This window comes from Lutra lutra, chromosome 2, assembly GCF_902655055.1.
Source record: "Lutra lutra chromosome 2, mLutLut1.2, whole genome shotgun sequence".
NCBI lineage: Eukaryota > Metazoa > Chordata > Mammalia > Carnivora > Mustelidae > Lutra > Lutra lutra.
Window position 1 is genome coordinate 207125237 of NC_062279.1, and position 23426 is coordinate 207148662.

The following is a 23426-nucleotide window of genomic DNA, read 5'->3' on the forward strand; positions in this document are numbered from 1 at the left end:
GGCCTTACAAAACAAGCAGACCCAGGTTGTTAGGGGCTGGGGGAGTCTGCTGAAGGGGAAGCCCTGCTTACACACAGAAATATGCATTCGAAGGAAGAGGCAGTTTTAAACATTGGCCAGGATCAGAAGCATGAGACGATTTATTTTATCATTTACGCATTTTTAAAAACCCTAGTACTGAAGGAGAGTTGACATACAATGTTATATTAGTTTCAGGTCAGAACATAATGACTAGACAATTCTATGCATTACACTCTGCTCAGCATGGTAGGTGGAATCACCATCTGTCACCATACAGCATTATTACACTGTTATTGATTATATTCCCCACGGTGTACTCTCCATCTCTGTGACTTACATATGTTATAGCTGGAAGTCTGTACCTCTCAATCCCCTTCCCCTCCTTCACCCATTCCCCTACCTACCTCCCCTCCAGCAACCACTGGTTTATTCTTTGAATTTATGAGTCTGTTTCTGTTTTTTGTGTTCATTTGTGTCATTTTTAGTTTTTGCATTTAAGTAAAACCGTATGGTATTTGTCTTTCTCTGTTTTATTCCACTTCGTGTAACATGCTCTAGGTCCATACATGTTGTCACAAATGGCAAGATCTCAGGGGTTTTTTTAATGGCTATATACATATTTATATATATCACATCTTCTTCATCCATACATTTGTCAGTGGACACTGGAGTGACTTCCGTATCTTGGCTATTATACATAAAGTTGCAATAAATGTAGGAGTTATATATCTTTTCAAATTAATGTTTTCCTTTTCTTTTTTTTTTTTTACTACATAACTTATTTTTTATTGAAAGTATCTTGCATTCGTGATGGATGCTTTCTAGATTTTTCCAGACACTTTAACGTTAAAGGTTAAATTATTTTTTTTACATGCAAGTAGTGTGAAGTTTCCCCCACATGGGATCACTGATTATAAAAAGATGACACACCGCATGGGTTATTTGTCTTTTTTAATCGAAAAGCTGACAGACTGGCTAGTTACATTTCCCCCGAACCACAAATTTAGTAGTAACTCGGTTTCTAGCCAACATATTCAAAGGTGAGAATTAAAAATGCAAAAACAAGTCCTTAGATCCAATTAAGGGAGCCCTGCTACATACAGGCTAATCAATACCAGTGGTACTCCTTGACTCCAGGAAGCTGGAAAACACCCTAATAATCCCACTCAAAACATTTACCTCAAGTAGCCTTTTTCCAGTTTCCAACTCATGAATAAAGATAATACGTTGTTAATTCTATTTCAGAAAACTTTTTTTCAACTTGTTTTATTTACAATGCCAACTTTTAAAAGGTCATTAAACTAAAGTTAACTAGACAATAAACTAGGCAGAAATCGCTTTACAAAGAGAGGGAAAGCCCAAAATGCCACCTTCTACAGAGAACTCACAATTCAGGTTTATTTAGAGCAAAGAAAAAAAACTTTTGATCGTACTAGAAGAAACTCAGCCATAAGTTTGGAATCTGTACTCAAACTACACATGCGAGGAGGACAATATTCTGCTTAAACAACTGATTTGCTGCTGCCATTTGTCTACTGTTTGTCTAATATTAACAATTATAAACAGAGCAGTGCAACTAGTATTTGGAACAATCCTTACAGTGTTACAGTGTCAGGCATAACATTTCACTTCTCTTCACACCACTGGTTCTCTTTGCGTACCTGGGCTTCCTCTTCTTCAGTAAAGTCATTTTTGATATTGAAGGTCTTGCGGATCTCCTCAGGAGTTTTCCCCTTGATCATATTGGCAACAGTCTTGCATGTTACATCAAGCAAACCTTTGATGTCTAAGTAGTTCGCAGCCAGAATAAGTTCAAACAGTGTTCCTTGGTCAACTTTCAGGAATTCTTGGTCCCAAACAGGGATATCATCTGTCCGCTTTTCTTTGTTCTCATCATCCTCAGGAGGAGGGGGGTCATCCTTGTGGTGGGTGCACCACTGAATGACCTTTTTTAATATTGCTGCATTAACATTTGGTAGAGGAACTGGATCATCATCTCCTTCATCGTCCATTCCCAAATCTTCCAACATGGTCTTGATAGTCACAGACTGTTTGGCGATTTCAACATCAACTTCAAATATCTCTCCATTGGAACTCTGCAACTTAATTGAAGGCATGGTGCTCGTTCTCAGGCCGACTGCGGGTCGGAGGCTGATAAAAACACAGCGGCCTCCGGAACGTGGGGAGAAAAAAGGAGAACAAGGCCACTACCTGTTTTCCTTTTCTTTGGATAAATACTCAGAAGTGAAATCAGTGGGTCATATGGTATTTCTATTTTTAATTTTTTGGGAGACCCATACTGCTTTCCACAGTAGCTGTACAATTTACATTCTCATCAACAGTGCACAAGGGTTCCTTTTTCTTTGCAACCTCACTAACATTTGTTATTTATTGTCTTTTTGATACTAGCCATCCTGACAGGTGTAAGGTGATATCTCATTATGGTTTTGATTTGCATTTCCCTGATGATTAGTGACATTGAGCATTTTTTGTGTGTGTCTGTTGGCCACCTGTATGTCTTCTTTGGAAAAATGTCTATTCAGGTCCTGTGCCCATTTTAAAATCAGATTTTTGTATTTTTGTTGCTGCATTGCATAAATTCTTTATATATTCTGGCTATTAACCCCTTGTTGGATATATCATTTGTAAATATCTTCTCCCATCCTCTAGGTTGTCTTTTCATTTTGTTGATGGCTTCCTGTGCTATGCAAAAAATTAAAGAATGAAACTGGACCACTTTCTTACACCATACACAAAAATAAACTCAAAATGGATTAAAGACCTAAATGTGAGACCTGAAACCATAAAAGTGCTAAAAGAAAACATAGGCAGTAATCCCTTGGACATCGCCCTTAGAAACATATTTATGGACCTGTCTCCTCAGGAGTGCTTGCCCTTTCCCTTACCTCTCTTTCCTACTCCATCTTCTACCTTAGCAAGGTCCAAAACACCAGCAGACTCGTGAAGGAAGAAGTGAAGGAGACAAAAGGGGAAACTTCTTCCGTCTGTTCTCCTGTAAGGAGTAGTTTATCCCAGGACCCAGTTCAGGGGAAGGAAAGAAATTTAACATTACATCAACGGTAGAGCTTTGATTGACATGTTCAACTGGCAAATTTAGTCACTGGATTCCGATCATGATTATAACTTAAAGGAGGTGTAAGAAAAAAAAAATCTAAGAGGAAAAATGGCCATGAGATTGTCTAAGTTTGCATTTGGGGTAGGGAAAGGAATATTTACATTGAAGAGTTGTAAAGGGATGGTAAAAGATAAAAAGCAGGTTACTTTTATAATTACAACCCATTAATTCTGCCATTTAACTTATACATTACACCAGGCAAGAAGAGGGGTTTAGACCAGATGGCATGGAGCCCAGCTATCAGGTTAAGAATTCTGGATTTTTTTTCTGTAAACTGGTGGAGAGACATCAAAAGGTTGTGAGCAGGGACCACCGGAATCTCCTCCATGTGTTGCAGAGTTTCAGTCTTTTGCATTAAAGTATTGTGTTTCTGGACATTGCACACTTACAGAGTACTGTGTGAGTTTCACTCGTCGTGTGTAACTACCAGGACTGAAAGTGTGCATTACACTCTTTTGAGAAATTTGATATTAAACCTATATAGTAAACCTAAGTAAAATATCTGTGCTCTCATAATAATTCAGGGTGTCTTTACGGAACAGATCAAGGAGCCGTGGTAGAGGAAAGCTGGCAACAGATGAACATGTAGAACAGACACAAAATGTCCATGTAAACGAAACGGATGTTGTCATGGCTCAGTGGGAGCACCGAGGGCCTGAATAAAAAGTCCCAGAAGTGCTCAGGGTCATACAACAAACCTTCACTTAGTTAACGTGGTTGTGGGTTGGCTGAGGTCAGTCGGCTCCTCCAGGCTGAGCTCTCCAGGGGACTCAGCTTTGCGGGGGTGACTCACCTCTGCTTCCTGGGTTGCTGGTTTCCTCAGAGGCCTAGCAGGGTAAACCCAGAGTCGTGAAAGAGAAGCGAGCGCCCAGGCAGAAGCACCGAAAGGCTAGTTTGGCCTTGGGTGCTGACATGCCTGCTAACCCTCCAAAGGTCAACGCAAGTCACGTAGTCACAGCCGAGCTAAAGTCAAGGAAACAGCACACATTTTTGGTGGGAGTAACTGCAGTCACGTGGTGTGATGGTGGATTTCATGTCTCACCTTGACTGGAGCAGAGTTCCCTGACATTTAGTCAAACTGGTGCCAGTGTGTCTGAGGGGGTGGTTTCCAGATGAGGTTAATATTTTAATTGGGCTTTGATACATGGCAAAGGGCTTGACTATCGGCAGGGGAGGGTGAAGAATCAGAGCTATTGATGCAACCTACCCAGGGGGTTGCCTAAATCAGTACCATTTAAAAAAGTTAATAAAGATAGAGAACACAGGTTCAAAATGTAACACAGATGCACACACACATGCACATGTGTGCATGTACACATACACAATCAATTACCATGCAACAGATGCCATGGTTTTTGTCGGGAACACCAACAATAGTATTACTACACTGGGCCTTGTGAGGACAGGTGGCTTGAGACCTTCTTAGTGCAAAGCTAAGCGAAGATCGACAGGGAAACTATGCATTCTTCTTCAACAGCAGGAGAATTAAGGCAAGTTCAGGCAGATGGGGGCTGAGGCAGTAGGTATTTCTTTTTTTCTTGTTTTGTTTTGTTTTGATGTTTTTAAATTAACATCTAAAGTATTATTTGCCCCAGGGGTACAGGTCTTCGAATCATCAGTCTGACACAATTCACAGCTCTCACCATAGCACATACCCTCCCCAGTGTCCATAACCCCACCACCCTCTCCCTCCCCACCCACTTCCCAGCAACCCTCGGTTTGTTTCCTGAGATTAAGAGTCTCTTATGGTTTGTCTCCCTCCCTGGTCCCATATTGTTTCATTTTTTCCCCCTCTCTACTCCCCACAAACCCCCACTCTGCCTTTCAAATTCCTCATATCAGGGAGGTCATATAATAATTATCTTTCTCTGATTGACTTATTTCACTAAGCATAATACCCTCTAGTTCCATCCACGTCATCGCAAATGGCAAGATTCCGTTTGTTTTGATGGCTGCATAATATTCCATTGTATATATATATACCACATCTTCCTTATCCATTCATGTGGTGATGGACATCTAGGTTCTTTCCATAGTTTGGCTATTGTAGACATTGCTGCTATAAACATTCGGGTGCACATGCCCCTTCGGATCACTATGTTTGTATCTTTAGGGTAAATACCCAGTAGTGCGATTGCTGGGTCATAGGGTAGTTCTATTTTCAACATTTTGAGGAAACTCCATGCTGTTTTCCAGAGTGGTTGCACCAGCTTGCATTCCTACCAACATGTAGGAGGGTTCCCCTTTCTCCACATTCTCGCCAAAATGTCTGTTTTTTTTTTTTCTTCTGTATTCACTGTACTACTGGATACCAGAGGCTCCTCGAGTGCTCTGTGTGTTGATTAAATATCTGTTAGAAGTTTGGGTATGAAGGCATCTGGGTTAGGCAGGGAGGGCAGATTCAGGGCTTTGCCTGAGGCTTCCTAAGGAGGGACTCTCTCCGAAGGTCTCATGCTTCCAGGCTTAGAGAACCACTTGGGGCTGTACCTGGAAGAAGGGCCAGGAAGGGAAAAATGCAGAGCACCACTGGTCCCCAGCCCCTGCCCTCACTCTTGACACATCCCACACCATTTGTACTGGGCTGTAGATATGTTTTGTTGAACAGTTTTTCCCATTCATGCCATATTGTTTATTTTAGCTATTTTTATTTTTTCTTTTACCATTTTATCACCATGTTTCCTTTGATCAAGTTGTGATTATCTACTTTTTTTTTTAAAGGTTTAAGTTTCTTTTTTAGCCTCACTTTTATAAAAAAGAAGCTAACATCTCCGGGAGCAAGTGTTGCACGGGTGGGTAGGGCCCAGCCTTCCTCCCCACGTCCCGGCGACTCCCTGCCACAGGCGCCATGTCTTCAGGAGCTCCTCCTTGCTGTGAGCCACACACAGGGCAGCTGGGCTGCCGCAAGGCAGGTCTGGGAAAGTCAAGGGTGGTTTCTCCCGTTATCTGTAGCCTGCTCTGTTTAAACAGCAGATTTATAAGACCCCGTCCTTGTCTCTTCAAGAGGGTAAGTGGGAGGCCAGGGAGTGGAAATATGAATTCCTCAGGAGGGCCCCCAGGGAGCTCCCTGCCCTGTCTCCCCTAAGCAGGCTGTAGGTGTTCTGTCCAAGTGGACACCCTCAGTCTTCAGACCATATGACACTGGCTGGACTTACCATGGATTATCCTTGGGGTCCTTCTAAAATACTACATGAATTTTATTTATTTTTTTTTACTTTTTTTTAAAGATTTTATTTATTTATTTGACAGACAAAGATCACAAGTAGCCAGAGAGGCAAGCAGAGAGAGGAGGAAGCAGGCTCCCCGAGGAGCAGAGAGCCCAATGTGGGGCTCGATCCCAGGACCCTGGGATCATGACCTGAGCTGAAGGCAAAGGCTTTAACCCACTGAGCCACCCAGGCACCCCGAGTTTTATTTTTTTAATCAAAGAGTTCCTTGCCAGGAGGTGGGGACTGTAATGCAGCCGACCTGGAGCCCATTTCTGGGAGCTCATTAGAAACGACAGGATCCAGAAGCCGGTCTTCTTACATCTGAGTCTCTTGAGCACAGCTTGTCAATGCTATCTCACTTAAATATCTTTAAAAAGAAGGGAAATTAAACACATTATAATGGTTATGGTGAGGGGAGACCAACCTTCAAAAACAAATCCTACTTTTCTGTCATCTACTCTGTGCCTCCGTTTCCCTGCCTGTATAATGGAGAGAATGCTATTACCTACTTTGTCAGGTTTCTGTGAGGAAGAAAATGTTACTGTGGTAGACAGTGCAAAAGTATTTATTCAATCAAGATTCGTGCATACATATGTAATTACACGGGCTGTTACGTACTGCTTGGTGACCAGTAATGACAAGAAGAATGAGATGTGCCTTCTCTTTGAAGCCTAGAAAGCCGGCTCAGGGAAGGAGTGACAACCAAGGAGGGAGGTCTCACTGGAAATTGACTCTGCCGGCACCCTGAGCCTGGACTTCCAGCCTCCAGAAATATGAGGAAATAAATTCCTGTTGTTTAAGCCACCCGGTCCGCAGTATTCTGTTACGGCGATCTGAGCAGGCATGCTTTTGGCGTATCTTTTTTCCTTATGAAGACACTAGTCCTGTTGGATTGGGGCCCCATCCTTATAAGCTCATTTAACTTTGGTTACCTCTTAAGACTCTGTCTCCAAATACAGTTATAGTGAGGGTTAAAACTTCCACACATGTATTCAGGGGGGACACAATTTGGCCCACAGTACATTCAAACATTACTTCCTTAAATACACACAGGTTAGTAGAAATCCTTGCTATACACTCTCAAAATGATTAATAATTTTAAAGTTATGTGTCTGATGTTTATCTCCCTGAGTAGACTAAGTTCCGTGAGGGCAGAGACAGTGTCTGTCTTCCTTGTCAATATACACCCAGTGCCCAACATAGTCCCTTGTACATGGAAGATATGCAATCAATATTTGTTTAATGAATAAATGGATTTACACTGCCATGCTCTTGTTTAAAAAACAAAACGAAACAAACCAGTTTGGGGTGTCACCACCTTCCCATATTGACCCAGAGATCCTCTTGCGAGACCCTCGGATACTTCTTTGGACCAGAGAGATGATTCCAAATACAGTGGGTTTTACAGCTGTTTGGGTCTCCTCAATTCCTATCTTACATAACCCTACTTTTCTCACTTTTCAGAACATGCCATGGAAGGGAAAAACACATGCTTCTAAAACACACACACACACACACACACACACACACACACACACACACACCAGTTTTGCTTGATAAAGTGGTCCATTTCCGACTGCCGGCTGTCCTCGGAGGTTCCTCCTCTCATCAACCCTCTGCCTCCAGTTTCTCTGATACCTAAGAATCATCTCTTGCAAGCACATGACCCTTCTCCTCGCCTTTCCTATTTCTTCTCATCATTTTCCCCCACATTTCTGGTTATCCTGAATTATCTATTTCTCCCTGAAATGTCAATCTGTTCTCCCATGTTGTAAACATACTGTTTGGATAAAAACCAAAGTAATTAACACAACAAGACCCAAATCTCTAACTGGCTGCCCTCTGCCTTACCTTGTGCTCTCCGTTGTTCCCAGGACCAAGTTCAAACTCCTCACCACAGTTCATGAGCCGTTGAAAATCTGGACTTTAACTGTCAGGTCCCATCTTCCACCAGCTCGGATAAATTCTCTTCTTCTCGGTTCCCCTTCTCTTTCTTATCTACAGCCTTCGGAATGTTTTCCCTTCTTCTGGAATCCTTTCTCCGTTACCTGTCTGGCTAACTCCACCTCTCCTGCATGTCACTCCACAGATGGCACTTCCTCCAGAAAAACTTCTGCATTCCCCCGATTTGGGTCTGAGATCCAACATGCTATCCTTTTCCATCAGGATGGCTATTATAAAATAGCATCATTTCCTATTGATAAGCCTGGTATTCCTCACTCAATCTAATTTAATTTTCAATTGTGGGGGAGGTTGTTTCATTAAAATAACGTGTGCATATGTCCCGAAATCCATGGCAACAAAAGAGAGCTGGATCCAGAAGCGGACCTTAACAGTGCCTTTGTAGAATTAAAGAAAGCTGTCCTTCCATTGCAAACTTTAGTGCTGAATGTGCTGAAAAGTATTTTAAAGATACATACAGGGGCACCTGAGTGGCTCAGTGGGTTAAGCCTCTGCTTTCAGCTCAGGTCATGATCTCAGGGTCCTGGGATCGAGCCTCGCATCAGGCTTTCTGCTCAGCAGGGAGCCTGCTTCCTCCTCTCTCTCTGCCTGCCTCTCTGCCTACTCCTGATCTGTCTGTCAAATAAATAAAATCTTTAAAAAAAAAAAGATACATACAAATGTGGAGAGATATAGATGTATACAAATGTATCTACCGATCATGAATAAAGTGTCAATAGTACTCTCTAGACTTACAAACTGTACGAATGTACCTATAATCCATGGCTGGGGCTCTCGACCACACACCTCAACTCAACAGACACCTCAAATAACTTTCATAGTAAGTGATAAAAAGTGAAAGCTATTATTGGCAATAATACTTCTATTTTGCAAATTGGTTCAATCAAGTATTACACAAAAGAAAGCTAAATTTGTTGTATGAGATTGTGGAGAAAAAAGTAGTCTGTTTACACCAAACATGTATTTGTTAGAAGGACCTCACAGAGGTCATTTGTAAAATGCCTGTTATATGTACTGACCAAATTAGATGATAATATTTTTATTGTTATTTCAAATTGCCAGTCACTGGCAGCCATGATAGATAGAATTAGAAACTTATTCTATTTGAATCTTATGGGCTCAGAAACTCTCCCAATCAAATGTGGTTCAATATCACATCTATATATTTTTTAAGATTTTATTTGTTTATTTGAGAGGAAGAGAATGAGAGAGAGAGAGAGAGAGAGAGAGAGAGAGAGATTGAGCACAAGAGGTGGAAGGTCAGAGGGAGAAGCAGACTCCCCACCAAGCAGGGAGCCTGATGCGGGACTCAATCCTGGGACTCCAGGATCATGACCTGAGCCGAAGGCAGTTGCCCAACCAACTGAGCCACTCAGGTGCCCCTCAATATCACATCTAACCTTTACCATATTATTACTATCTTTCTCCAAATCTACAAATTATGAAACTTCTGGTCAGTAATCATATTTGTTTATGATTTTTTGTGCAAGGTTGATAACACACACACACTTTGTTATGGTTTAATCTGAAGCTCACCTGTGGTTCCTTCTTGATTGTAGATGTTGGGGTAAACAAGTTACAGAACATGATTTGGAATACGGAAAAAACTAAGGAGTTGAGAAACCAAGGCACCATACTGGTTGGCAGGAAGGGAGATGGTAGCAGATTTGGAATATTTTAGAAAGAATGTTGGGTAATAGGTGAGAGATGATTACCAAGGGCTTATATTTTCTTCTGTAAACACGACTCATACAATTACACGTTCTTCAAAGAAAATAAGAGCTAGCACAATGCCATAAAAACACTCAAGTAAAATAATGAAACCTTAATGCTGACGGGAAGGAGCAGTGCGTGAAAGCAAGAGACGTGTAACTGGTCAAGTGAACTTAGAGCTAGAAATGCAAATAATCGGAATAGGCTGGTTCCGGAGCGGGTAGAATCAGGGGCCCCAGCCTCCTCTGGCTTGCTCACCTGTGGTGCGGCGGTCATGTTATAGACCATGTCCACGTCTCCAGCGTGCAGACATATTTGACAGTCTTCATTACATGCCTCTTAAACGGACTTTATCAGTAAAACACGGAATGCTGAAAATTTCCTCCAGTGAATTGCTGGCTAAGCTTCCTCCAGTCTGAGAGTGAAAGGGTTAAGTGGTGTGATCATAAACCATACAGTAATTGCTCTCAGACCTATTAGCAGAATGTCTTGCATAGAGTGTCATCCTGCCATTCCCTGTGGGTCCTTTTCACTAACCCCTTGCATTTTGACAGTTATTATCATCCAAGCACAAAACATCATTGCTACAACACAGAGCTATCCGCATAGTAATGTATCAACATCAACTGGGTTCCTGAAAATAATTGTTAAAATCCTGATTTTAATTGGAACATGGGAGAAGAAAGTCAAGCTTCTACATTTATTTTTAAAGGATTCTAACAAAATTGATTTCTGCTGAGATCACAGGAAACACAACTACGTGCACCCTCTTCGGAGGCAATGTTGCCAGCTTTACAGGAACTCAGGAGTCCTGGGATACTGCCTGTGTACTCACCTGGAGAATACGCCTGCACATCAGGCTCTCTTTAGGATTTTGTGACATGTAAATCATACACTGAGAACGTCCAGGGATGCTGATTTTCAGCAAAATGAAATGTTTTCTTTTCTAACTCTTCTGCCATGATGTTTGCACTATAAAACTGCACCTTTCTTCAATATTTGTCAGCTCTCCTTTATTCTAAGAGGTTTCATCATTTATAGACTCAGGTCTATTGGCTTGTTTGTTTGTTTTTTTTCCTACTCCTTAATTTTATTAGGACTTTTAAACAAAGAATTTTCTGTTCAGTGAATTTGAATCCTCATTCCTTCTTTTATTAAATAAATACTTATTTTGCTCAATTTTAAAAATAACTGACCAGAATTCACTTGTCTTTTTATTCATTCACTTTCTGAATGAGTTCCTACACTATTGCAAGTGTAGTAGGGGCTCTCCCAGGTGCTAGATATACAAAGAAAAATGATACATTGTCTGTGCTCTTGAAATGCTCACCATGTGGCTCTGGATTGTAGCCTGTGGCCATTTAATGAATCAAACAAAGATAGGATTCTACTCTAATGGTGTCAGTCATATACATCTAGCTTACCCTGAAACCTAACCACAGTCCATTTACTCATCTTTGAGTTAAACAATGCCTATAGAATATTAAGTGCTACAGAAACTATAAATTGACAGGGGAAGAGTATTTCTGATTTTGAAGCATAACTTCTAGCTTAATTCAACAAACCAGAATAATGATGTATAACACTGGACCCCAAAACTCAGTGGCTTAAAATAATAACCAAATTATCATTGTTCACAGGACTACAATTTAGCTGGGAGGTTCTCCTAGACCCAGCTGGGCTTCCCATGTGCTGACACTTAGTTGTGGATTGGGTAGATCGGTCTGCTTATTTTGGCCGGGTCTCATTCAATCTGGGGGTCAGTTGACTGACGGTTGGTCCAGACCATCCTCAAATCTTCTTCACATTTTCATGAAAAGGCAGAAAGAGGTATAGGAGGGCGTAAGCCTGACTGTTGAGTGTAAGCAAGAAAATTAAAATGAAAACAGACAAACAGAAAACAGATATTTTTTAAGCCTTTGCGGTCATTCCCTTTGAAATGTGAATTTTTCTTCTCTACGTTCTTCTAAAGGGGTATCTAAAAACATCACAGAGTTCTGCTTCTCTTTTTCCTCTTCCCTTCCTTTCCCCCTTAAGTCCCCTTCCCTTTCCCTTTTTTTCCCTTTCCTTCTCTTCCCTTCTTCACCTTCCTCTCCTTTCCCTCAACTTCTACTCTTTTTCTTTTCCTTCCCCATGGTGTCTGATGGGATTTCAAAATATTGGTGTGATCTCATGTTTTTCAGTGTCTTTCAATATATATGGAAATAAATCCAAATCTATATCCACATACTTATATTCCCTCCCTCTGTCCACTGTGAGGGCCTGAGCAAAGATACCCCAACAGCAGCAGCAGACACTGGCTTCTGGATACTTCACTAAAAGAAGAAAAGTTCCTTGAAGAAATGGCTGATTCTCAGGTCTAGAGCCAAGAAAATGAAAGATGAGGCTGGAGTGTCTTGTGGGGCTGAGAATGACGGAGACATCCCCAAAGGACTCAGAACTCCACCTGAAGGAGTTCCCACTGGCCAAATCTTAAATAATTTCAGCATCAAAATAAGGAATGTTCATATGGGATTATAATACATACAATGAAGTTGGAATCCATGACTTTAAATAATATGAAAATAAATAAATGAATATATCAAGTTAAGAAAGAGGAAACAGAGGAGGAGTCAAGATGGCGGAGAAGTAGCAGCTGAGACTACTTCGGGTAGCGGGAGATCAGCTAAATAGCTTATCTAAAGATTGCAAACACCTACAAATCCAACGGGAGATTGAAGAGAAGAAGAACAGCAATTCCAGAAACAGAAAATCAACCACTATCTGCAAGGTAGGACTGGCGGAGAAGTGAATCCAAAGCGACGGGAAGATAGACCGCGGGGGGAGGGGCCGGCTCCCGGCGAGCGGCGGAGCAACAGAGCACAAAATCGGGACTTTTAAAAGTCTGTTCCGCTGAGGGACATCGCTCCAGAGGCTTAACCGGGGTGAAGCCCAAGCGGGGTCAGCGCCGCCTCAGGTCCCGCAGGGTCACAGAAGGATCGGGGGTGTCTGAGTGTCGCAGAGCTTACCGGTATTAGAACAGGGAAGCCGGCTACAGAGACAGAGCCAAGGAGTGACTCTCAGCTCGGGGTTGCCTTGAACCGGTCGCAGGCTCGGTCAGCTCGGAGCACGGCCGGAGGCCAGGGTGACAGGAGTCATTGGGCGCTGTTCTCTGAGGGCGCACTGAGGAGTGGGGCCCCGGGCTCTCGGCTCCTCCGGGCCGGAGACCGGGAGGCCACCATCTTCATTCCCGTCTTCCAGAACTCTACGGAAAGCGCTCAGGGAACAAAAGCTCCCGAAAGCAAACCCGAGCGGATTACTCAGTGCGGCCCCGGGTAAGGGCGGTGCAACTCCGCCTGGGGCAAAGACGCTTGAGAATCACTACAACAGGCCCCTCCCCCAGAAGATCAACGGGAAACCCAGCCAGGACCAAGTTCACCTACCGAGGAGTGCAGTTTCAATACCAAGGACAGCGGCGGAATTCCAGAGGAGGAGAAAGCAAAGCACGGAACTCAGGGCTTTCCCCCATGATTTTTTAGCTTTGCAGTTAATTTAATTTTTTTTTCTTTTTCAATTTTTTTTTCTTGTTCTCTTCTTATGCTAAATTTTTTTAACTTTTACCGTTTTCTTTTTTAACGTTTTCTAAATAGTTTATCTAATATATATATATATATATTTCCTCTTTTTATATTTTTTCTTTATTGGCTTTCTTTTTTTAAATAGTTTCTTTTTTTTTTTTCTTTTTGAACCCCTTTTTAATCCCCTTCCTCCCGCCTCACAATTTGGGATCTCCTCTGATTTGGCTAAAGCATATTTTCCTGGGGTTGTTGCCACCCTTTTAGTATTTTACTTGCTCCTTCATAAACTCTTATCTGGACAAAATGACAAGGCAGAAAAATTCACAACAAAAAAAAGAACAAGAGGCAGTACCAAAGGCTAGGGACCTAATCAATACAGACATTGGTAATATGTCAGATACAGAGTTCAGAATGACGATTCTCAAGGTTCTAGCCGGGCTTGAAAAAGGCATGGAAGATATTAAAGCAACCCTCTCAGGAGATATAAAAGCCCTTTCTGGAGAAATAAAAGAACTAAAATCTAACCAAGTTGAAATAAAAAAAGCTATTAATGAGGTGCAATAAGAAATGGAGGCTCTCACTGCTAGGATAAATGAGGCAGAAGAAAGAATTAGCGATATAGAAGACCAAATGACAGAGAATAAAGAAGCTGAGCAAAAGAGGGACAAACAGCTACTGGACCACGAGGGGAGAATTCGAGAGATAAGTGACACCATAAGACGAAACAACATTAGAATAATTGGGATTCCAGAAGAAGAGGAAACAGAGAGGGGAGCAGAAGGTATATTGGAGAGAATTATTGGAGAGAATTTCCCCAATATGGCAAAGGGAACAAGCATCAAAATTCAGGAGGTTCAGAGAACCCCCCTCAAAATCAATAAGAATAGGTCCACACCCCGTCACCTAATAGTAAAATTGACAAGTCTTAGTGACAAAGAAAAGATCCTGAAAGCAGCCCGGGAAAAGAAGTCTGTAACGTACAATGGTAAAAATATTAGATTGGCAGCAGACTTATCCACAGAGACCTGGCAGGCCAGAAAGAGCTGGCATGATATATTCAGAGTACTAAATGAGAAAAACATGCAGCCAAGAATACTATATCCAGCTAGGCTATCATTGAAAATAGAAGGAAAGATCAAAAGCTTCCAGGACAAACAAAAACTGAAAGAATTTGTAAATACCAAACCAGCTCTACAGGAAATATTGAAAGGGGTCCTCTAAGCAAAGAGAGACCCTAAAAGTAGTAGATCAGAAAGAAACAGAGACAATATACAATAACAGTCACCTTACAGGCAATACAATGGCACTAAATTCATATCTCTCAATACTTACCCTGAATGTTAATGGGCTAAATGCCCCAATCAAAAGACACAGGGTATCAGAATGGATAAAAAAACAAAACCCATCTATATGTTGCCTACAAGAAACTCATCTTAAGCCCGAAGACACCTCCAGATTTAAAGTGAGGGGGTAGAAAAGAATTTACCACTAATGGACATCAGAAGAAAGCAGGAGTGGCAATCCTTATATCAGATCAATTAGATTTTAAGCCAAAGACTATAATAAGAGATGAGGAAGGACACTAGATCATACTCAAAGGAACTGCCCAACAAGAAGATCTAACAATTTTAAATATCTATGCCCCTAACGTGGGAGCAGCCAACTATATAAACCAATTAATAACAAAATCAAAGAAACACATCGACAAGAATACAATAATAGTAGGGGATTTTAACACTCCCCTCACTGAAATGGACAGATCATCCAAGCAAAAGATCAACAAGGAAATCAAGGCCTTAAATGACACACTGGACCAGATGGACATCACAGGTCTATTCAGAACATTTCATCCCAAAGCAACAGAATACACATTCTTCTCTAGTGCACATGGAACATTCTCCAGAATAGATCACATTCTTGGTCCTAAATCAAGTCTCAACTGGTATAAAAAGATTGGGATCATTCCCTGCATATTTTCAGACCACAATGCTCTAAAGCTAGAACTCAATAACAAGAGGAAATTTGGAAAGAACCCAAATACATGGAGACTAAACAGCATCCTTCTCAAGAATGAATGGGTCAACCAGGAAATTAAAGAAGAATTGAAAAAATTTATGGAAACAAATGATAATGAAAACACAACGGTTCAGAATCTGTGGGACACAACAAAGGCAGTCCTGAGAGGAAAATATATAGCGGTACAAGCCTTTCTCAAGAAACAAGAAAGGTCTCAGGTACACAACCTAACCCTACACCTAAAGGAGCTGGACAAAGAACAAGAAAGAAACCCTAAACCCAGCAGGAGAAGAGAAATCATAAAGATCAGAGAAGAAATCAATGAAATAGAAACCAAAAAAACAATAGAACAAATCAACGAAACTAGGAGCTGGTTCTTTGAAAGAATTAATAAGATTGATAAACCCCTGGCCAGACTTATCAAAAAGAAAAGAGAAAGGACCCAAATAAATAAAATCATGAATGAAAGAGGAGAGATCACAACGAACACCAAAGAAATACAGACAATTATAAGAACATACTATGAGCAACTCTACGCCAACAAATTTGACAATCTGGAAGAAATGGATGCATTCCTAGAGACATATAAACTACCACAACTGAACCAGGAAGAAATAGAAAGCCTGAACAGACCCATAACCAGTAAGGAGATTGAAACAGTCATCAAACATCTCCAAACAAACAAAAGATCAGGGCCAGACGGCTTCCCGGGGGAATTCTACCAAACATTTAAAGAAGAACTAATTCCTATTCTCCTGAAACTGTTCCAAAAAATAGAAATAGAAGGAAAACTTCCAAACTCATTTTATGAAGCCAGCATCACCTTGATCCCAAAACCAGATAAGGATCCCATCAAAAAAGAGAACTACAGACCAATATCCTTGATGAACACAGATGCAAAAATTCTCGCCAAAATACTAGCCAATAGGATTCAACAGTACATTAAAAGGATTATTCACCACGACCAAGTGGGATTTATTCCAGGGCTGCAAGGCTGGTTCAACATCCGCAAATCAATCAATGTGATACAATACATTAATAAAAGAAAGAACAAGAACCATATAATACTCTCCATAGATGCTGAAAAAGCATTGACAAAGTACAGCATCCCTTCCTGATCAAAACTCTTCAAAGTGTAGGATAGAGGGCACATACCTCAATATTATCAAAGTCATCTATGAAAAACCCACCGCAAATATCATTCTCAATGGAGAAAAACTGAAAGCTTTTCCGCTAAGGTCAGGAACACGGCAGGGATGTCCGTTATCACCACTGCTAATCAACATAGTACTAGAAGTCCTAGCCTCAGCAAACAGACAACAAAAGGAAATTAAAGGCATCCGAATCGGCAAAGAAGAAGTCAAACTATCACTCTTTGCAGATGATATGATACTATATGTGGAAAACCCAAAAGACTCCACTCCAAAACTGCTAGAACTTGTACAGGAATTCAGTAAAGTGTCAGGATATAAAATCAATGCACAGAAATCAGTTGCATTTCTCTACACCAACAACAAGACAGAAGAAAGAGAAATTAAGGAGTCCATCCCATTTACAATTGCACCCAAAACTATAAGATACCTAGGAATAAACCTAACCAAAGAGACTAAGAATCTATACACAGAAAACTATAAAGTACTCATGAAAGAAATTGAGGAAGACACAAAGAAATGGAAAAATGTTCCATGCTCCTGGATTGGAAGAATAAATATTGTGAAAATGTCTATGCTACCTAAAGCAATCTACACATTTAATGCAATTCCTATCAAAGTACCATCCATTTTTTTCAAAGAAATGGAACAAATAATCCTAAAATTTATATGGAACCAGAAAAGACCTCGAATAGCCAAAGGAATATTGAAAAAGAAAGCCAAAGTTGGTGGCATCACAATTCCGGACTTCAAGCTCTATTACAAAGCTGTCATCATCAAGACAGCATGGTACTGGAACAAAAACAGACACATAGATCAATGGAACAGAATAGAGAGCCCAGAAATAGACCCTCAACTCTATGGTCAACTCATCTTCGACAAAGCAGGAAAGAATGTCCACTGGAAAAAAGACAGCCTCTTCAATAAATGGTGTTGGGAAAATTGGACAGCCACATGCAGAAAAATGAAATTGGATCATTTCCTTACACCACACACGAAAATAAACTCAAAATGGATGAAGGACCTCAATGTGAGGAAGGAATCCATCAAAATCCTCGAGGAGAACACAGGCAGCAACCTCTTCGACCTCAGCCACAGCAACATCTTCCTAGGAACATCACCAAAGGCAAGGGAAGCAAGGGCAAAAATGAACTTTTGGGATTTTATCAAGATCAAAAGCTTTTGCACAGCAAAGGAAACAGTGAACAAAACCAAAAGACAACTGACAGAATGGGAGAAGATATTTGCAAATGACATATCAGACAAAGGGCTAGTGTCCAAAATCTATAAAGAACTTAGCAAACTCAACACCCAAAGAACAAATAATCCAGTCAAGAAATGGGCAGAGGACATAAACAGACATTTCTGCAAAGAAGACATCCAGATGGCCAACAGACACATGAAAAAGTGCTCCATATCACTCGGCATCAGGGAAATACAAATCAAAACCACCATGAGATATCACCTCACACCAGTCAGAATGGCTAAAATTAACAAGTCAGGAAATGACAGATGCTGGCGAGGATGCGGAGAAAGGGGAACCCTCCTACACTGTTGGTGGGAATGCAAGCTGCTGCAACCACTCTGGAAAACAGCATGGAGGTTCCTCAAAATGTTGAAAATAGAACTACCCTATGACCCTGCAATTGCACTGCTGGGTACTTACCCTAAAGATACAAACGTAGTGATCTGAAGGGGCACTTGCACCCGAATGTTTATAGCAGCAATGTCTACAATAGCCAAACTATGGAAAGAACCTAGATGTCCATCTACAGACGAATGGATAAAGAAGATGTGGTATATATACACAATGGAATACTATGCAGCCATCAAAAGAAATGAAATCTTGCCATTTGCAATGACGTGGATGGAACTAGAGGGTATCATGCTTAGCGAAATAAGTCAATCGGAGAAAGACAACTATCATATGATCTCCCTGATATGAGGGAGAGGAGATGCAACATGGGGGGTTGAGGGGGTAGGAGAAGAGTAAATGAAACAAGATGGGATTGGGAGGGAGACAAACCATAAGTGACTCTTAATCTCACAAAACAAACTGAGGGTTGATGGGGGGAGGGGGTTGGGAGAGGGGGGTGGGGTTATGGATATTGGGGAGGGTATGTGCTATGGTGAGTGCTGTGAAGTGTGTAAACCTGGCGATTCGCAGACCTGTACCCCTGGGGATAAAAATATATGTTTATAAAGCTGTAAAAAAAAAAAAAGAAAAGAAAAAAGAAAGGATGAATACCCAAGTTTTGTAGCAACATGGACGGGACTGGAAGAGATTATGCTGAGTGAAATAAGTCAAGCAGAGAGAGTCAATTATCATATGGTTTCACTTATTTGTGGAGCATAACAAATAGCATGGAGGACAAGGGGAGATGGAGAGGAGAAGGGAGTTGAGGGAAATTGGAAGGGGAGGTGAACCATGAGAGACTATGGACTCTGAAAAACGATCTGAGAATTTTGAAGGGGTGGGGGGTGGGAGCTTGGGGGCACCAGGTGGTGGGTATTGTAGAGGGCACGGATTGCATGGAGCACTGGGTGTGGTGCAAAAATAATGAATACTCTTATCCTGAAAAAATAAAAAAATTTAAAAAAAAAGAAAAAAGAAAGAGGAAACATGTGGTTTCAAAGTACCACCCCACAAAAAAATGTGTTAATTTAATATGGAAGAGTATAGTAGATACAACAGTAATCACCACTCCTCCGTAACAGGATGGATTGAAAGTGTGTGTCACCTGGAAAGCTGCGATGAGAGCACAGCGTTACTTCTGTGGTATTTGTGCCAAAGACGAATAATGTGACTCCAAACTTGGAGAAAATATCAGAAAAACAAATTGAGGTATATTCAACAAGGTAACTGGCCTGTTATCCTCAAAACTGTCAAAGTCATGAAAGACAAGGGCAGACAGAGGCACTGTTGTGATTGTTGTAATCGTCGTGATCTGCGGAAGATTAAAGACATGTGACTCGTCGATGCCAGGTGTTGTTCTGGACTGGGTTGTTTTACCATGAAGTACGTTATTGGAACAAGGGTGAAACTTGAATGGGAATTCAAATAAGAATTTGAAGATTGAAATATATAATATGGACATATTATGAAGCTTTATTTATATGGTCTTGTGGTTATGTCATAAAATGTCTTTGAAGGAAATAAATGCTAAAATTGGGTTAATAGCACACTTGATCAGCAATTTTACTTTCAAATGGTTTAGCAAAATGAAGAGTTCTATGTAGCAACTAGCTAACTCTATAATAATTATTTCAAAATTTAAAAAAAATTCTCCTCTCCCCCAAAACTGAATAAATCTTAATAGATCTTCAGTTAGCGGCCTTTGATCATGCCATGAGCCCCAAGATCAATACACATGCAATATAGTCACTGAAGAAATGGGACTGATGGCGGAAACATTCCTTATTTTTAATCTCCAGGAAATAAAATTGTAATAATTATTTCTTGACCATTTACTTTCTCCTGTCACTGAATATACATACATATATATATATATATATATATATATATATATATATATATATATAATTTCTAATCCTTTGCTGGCATTCCTTACTGAAGTCTAGAAACTTTATCTAGGCAAGTTAAGTTGCGCCATCAGCCAGAGGAGCAGCTGGGATTTAAATCTGTCTGGCTTCGGGACTCAGCCTCTTCCTGCGGGGCTGCCCCCACTCTGTCCTCTGTCCGGGGGTTAGAGCTTTCACATTCCATGGTCTGGTACAGAGATTCTGAAATGTTTCCACTTTCCTATTTCTCACATCAGCGAGTTACAGAACTGTGTTACCAAGTGTTATAGTAATGTCTTGAGATGAGTTTCTTTCTTTCTTTTTTTTTTTTTTTACCAGAATACCCTAGAAAGGTAATCATTAATGAATGAGATATGTTTCAGTGGAGAAACGAGATAAGAGAATAAACGTATTTTGTATTTCTGGGAAAACTAGAGCAAGGGGATAAACGGAGGGCTGGGAATGAAAAGAACTAAAAGAAGCCTGAAGGTAATCCCCACAAGGGTAGGAACTTTTTGCTTAGACTAGTGTCTAGTACATACTAGGTACTCAGTAAATAAACATTGAATGAATAAAGGAGTAAATTGAAAACAAGGGGATTCCAAAGATAAAATTTGGCCTTCTTTATAATTTTGCCTAAAGCTACTTTGAATTCCAGCCAATATGTATTAGAGAGTACTGTGAGTGCAATTAATCTACCAGTTATGCTGGGTATCTGCTCCTTAAGCAACACTGGTTTCAGCAGGAAACATTTAAATATAAATATATATATATATATATATTTTTTTTTTTTCTCCTAATGTCTCTTAATCCAAATCTTTCTGACGCTGCATAATGAATGTTAACCGTGGGTGAAAGATGGGTAGTGCCTGTTCAAGTGCAGTATAATTTGATTTGGCATACCCAAAATATTTTTGTCTTCTGATAAAGCCCTTACAATAAGTGACTAAGTGTTCCAGTGTTCCTGCCAGAAGATATCAACATGACAAGTACAGCCAAACTACCCAATGCAGGTCAAGACCAACTTCCAAATGTGGGACAATTCCCAAGGTCTCTGGATGATACAGCAGCAAAACAACAAAGTGCTCTTTGGTGATTGGTATCTTATGCCCAGTTGTCGACGGCAATAGAAAATAGCACCATGCAAACCCATCCTCAGAATTCCCATTAGTCTTTATGGATGGAGCCCAGCTTGTAAGTCTGCCCAGAACCGAGTGGGAATTAATTCTTTCTAGACACCATGTGTCAACCTAATTTGTGGACTCCTTCCCTCCTGAGTTATTGGCAGAGGAAAATGAAGTGTCAGTTGCATTGTTTGCTCACCTGAGCCACAGTTAGTCCATGTCAGTGTTCATACGAGCAACGACTGACATAGAAATAGAGATAGGACATTAAGATAAGTTCAAAATTTCAGAAATTTTGAGGTCCTTCATTTAAACCCTCTGCTAGTGTAATAGCACGTGTTCCTTCATGAGAGAAAATAGAAATATCCTGTTTCTGAAATTCTTTTGGTGTGTCACTAGGTGTTTATCTTCTCTAGAGCAATGTAGATGAATCGCTGTGGGACCATCTTTAATGTGGTCCCTATGAAACGTTGGTCTTATATGCCATCCTGCATGTAAAGCTATGTATGTTTTCCCAGGTCTTTTACACTGTGGTCTTGGATAAAGACAGACTACATCTAATGTGTTCTTTATCTTGACCTCCTGGAGCTACCGTCTAGCAATTTTCCTTCCCTCCTCTGCCCCAACTCCACCATACCTTCCCTCCAATAATCACGCCCTATTGATTTTTCTTTCTAAATATTTCTAGAATTTATCACTCTATACATGCTTACTCCCACCATCTACCCTTTGACTCCCCTTAGACTATCTCAGACTATCAACAGCCCCTAACTCGCCTCCTTGCCTCTAGCCTTGGCCCCATCAAGCTCATTCTCCACATAACAGCCAGAATATTTTTAAATCTGACTTAATATTCTCAAATTGTTCACTACCAATCTCTCTACAAAGAAGAGACTTGCCTGTCTTGTTCAGTACTGCGTCCTCAGCGCCCAGAGCACGGCCCGACACAAGGGGGGCACGCAACAATTATTTGTTGAGTGAACAAATATGTGGTTCTGAACCAGAGACCTTGACAGACGTACCTGGGCTCTTTGTCACCCTGCACACTCCAACCCTCCACCAGAGACTGATCACTTTCCAACCTAGAGAACAGAGAGTACCATTTTTAGCATCGTGGGCCGGGCCATCCTGACCCAGCTGCTGCCTACAATCCCACCATCAGCTCCTGCTGCACATTCGAATTCTGTGCATTCGAGTAATTTTGAAATATTTAGAGCACTGACACACTGCCCCGATCTCATGCCCTGTCCATCTGAAATATTATTTTACCTCCTCTTTGCCCTTTACCAGAAATTCTTCCCTGATCAGTACCCCCTCCCCTGCAGCCACACCAACACATACTTCTCAGACAAGGGAAGATACTCAGAATAATCCGTGCATTTAGCTGCCATTGTCTTCCTTATCTTACTCTGTAACCATCTGTTCAAGCATCCTCCATCCTCCCTAGAGTGTCATCTTTGGGGATTAGAGACCATGACTTATTCACCTTTGTGTCCTTAATACAAAGCATGGGGCCTGCTACACTCAGTATGAGCTTCTTGAATGAATAAATGATGCTCAAATTAGGGAAAATATAGTAAAAGTAAAGGTTATGCTGTGTTTATGTTTCTAGTGTGCTGTGGCTTTAAAATTAAGATATTCTCCTGATTAAACCTTTTGTTCTAGTGAGCAGTAACAAAAAGTACATTAAAATTTCAACAGTCAGATCACATTTCGGCATTATATTTTTGCTTTTCTCAGAACAAACCCTGTCTCCTCTAACACTTTATTTGCCGGCATCTGTAATCAAGACATTAGCTTTTGCCCATACCAATCAAACAGCACAAATCATAATAGAAATGTAAGGAGATGATTACTTAAATTTGTGAATTCACTTTTCTTTGCTAGGACTGTTTGATATTGTTCTATCTTTAGTGAGCAGAGTTCATGCAAGCTCTGTCTGACCAAGTCGTTAACACCACATTTGAGATGGAATGAGAAGACTTTTGTGTGGGGCTGCTTTTATGTGGCTGTGAAGT

At 40.8% G+C, this 23426-nt stretch overlaps 1 protein-coding gene across 1 annotated transcript; it reads right to left on the reverse strand.

Annotated features, from left to right (window-relative positions):
- Positions 1-955: 955 nt before the first annotated feature.
- On the reverse strand, positions 956-2202 carry LOC125093902 (S-phase kinase-associated protein 1-like). Its single transcript, XM_047719645.1, has one exon. It carries the CDS (start codon positions 2136-2138, stop codon positions 1647-1649), a length of 492 nt encoding a protein of 163 aa, XP_047575601.1. The 5' UTR covers positions 2139-2202; the 3' UTR covers positions 956-1646.
- Positions 2203-23426: the final 21224 nt, after the last annotated feature.

Excerpts from the sequence above, each read along its gene's own strand:
- LOC125093902 (XM_047719645.1), bottom strand. The coding sequence starts at position 2,138 with ATGCCTTCAATTAAGTTGCAGAGTTCCAATGGAGAGATATTTGAAGTT.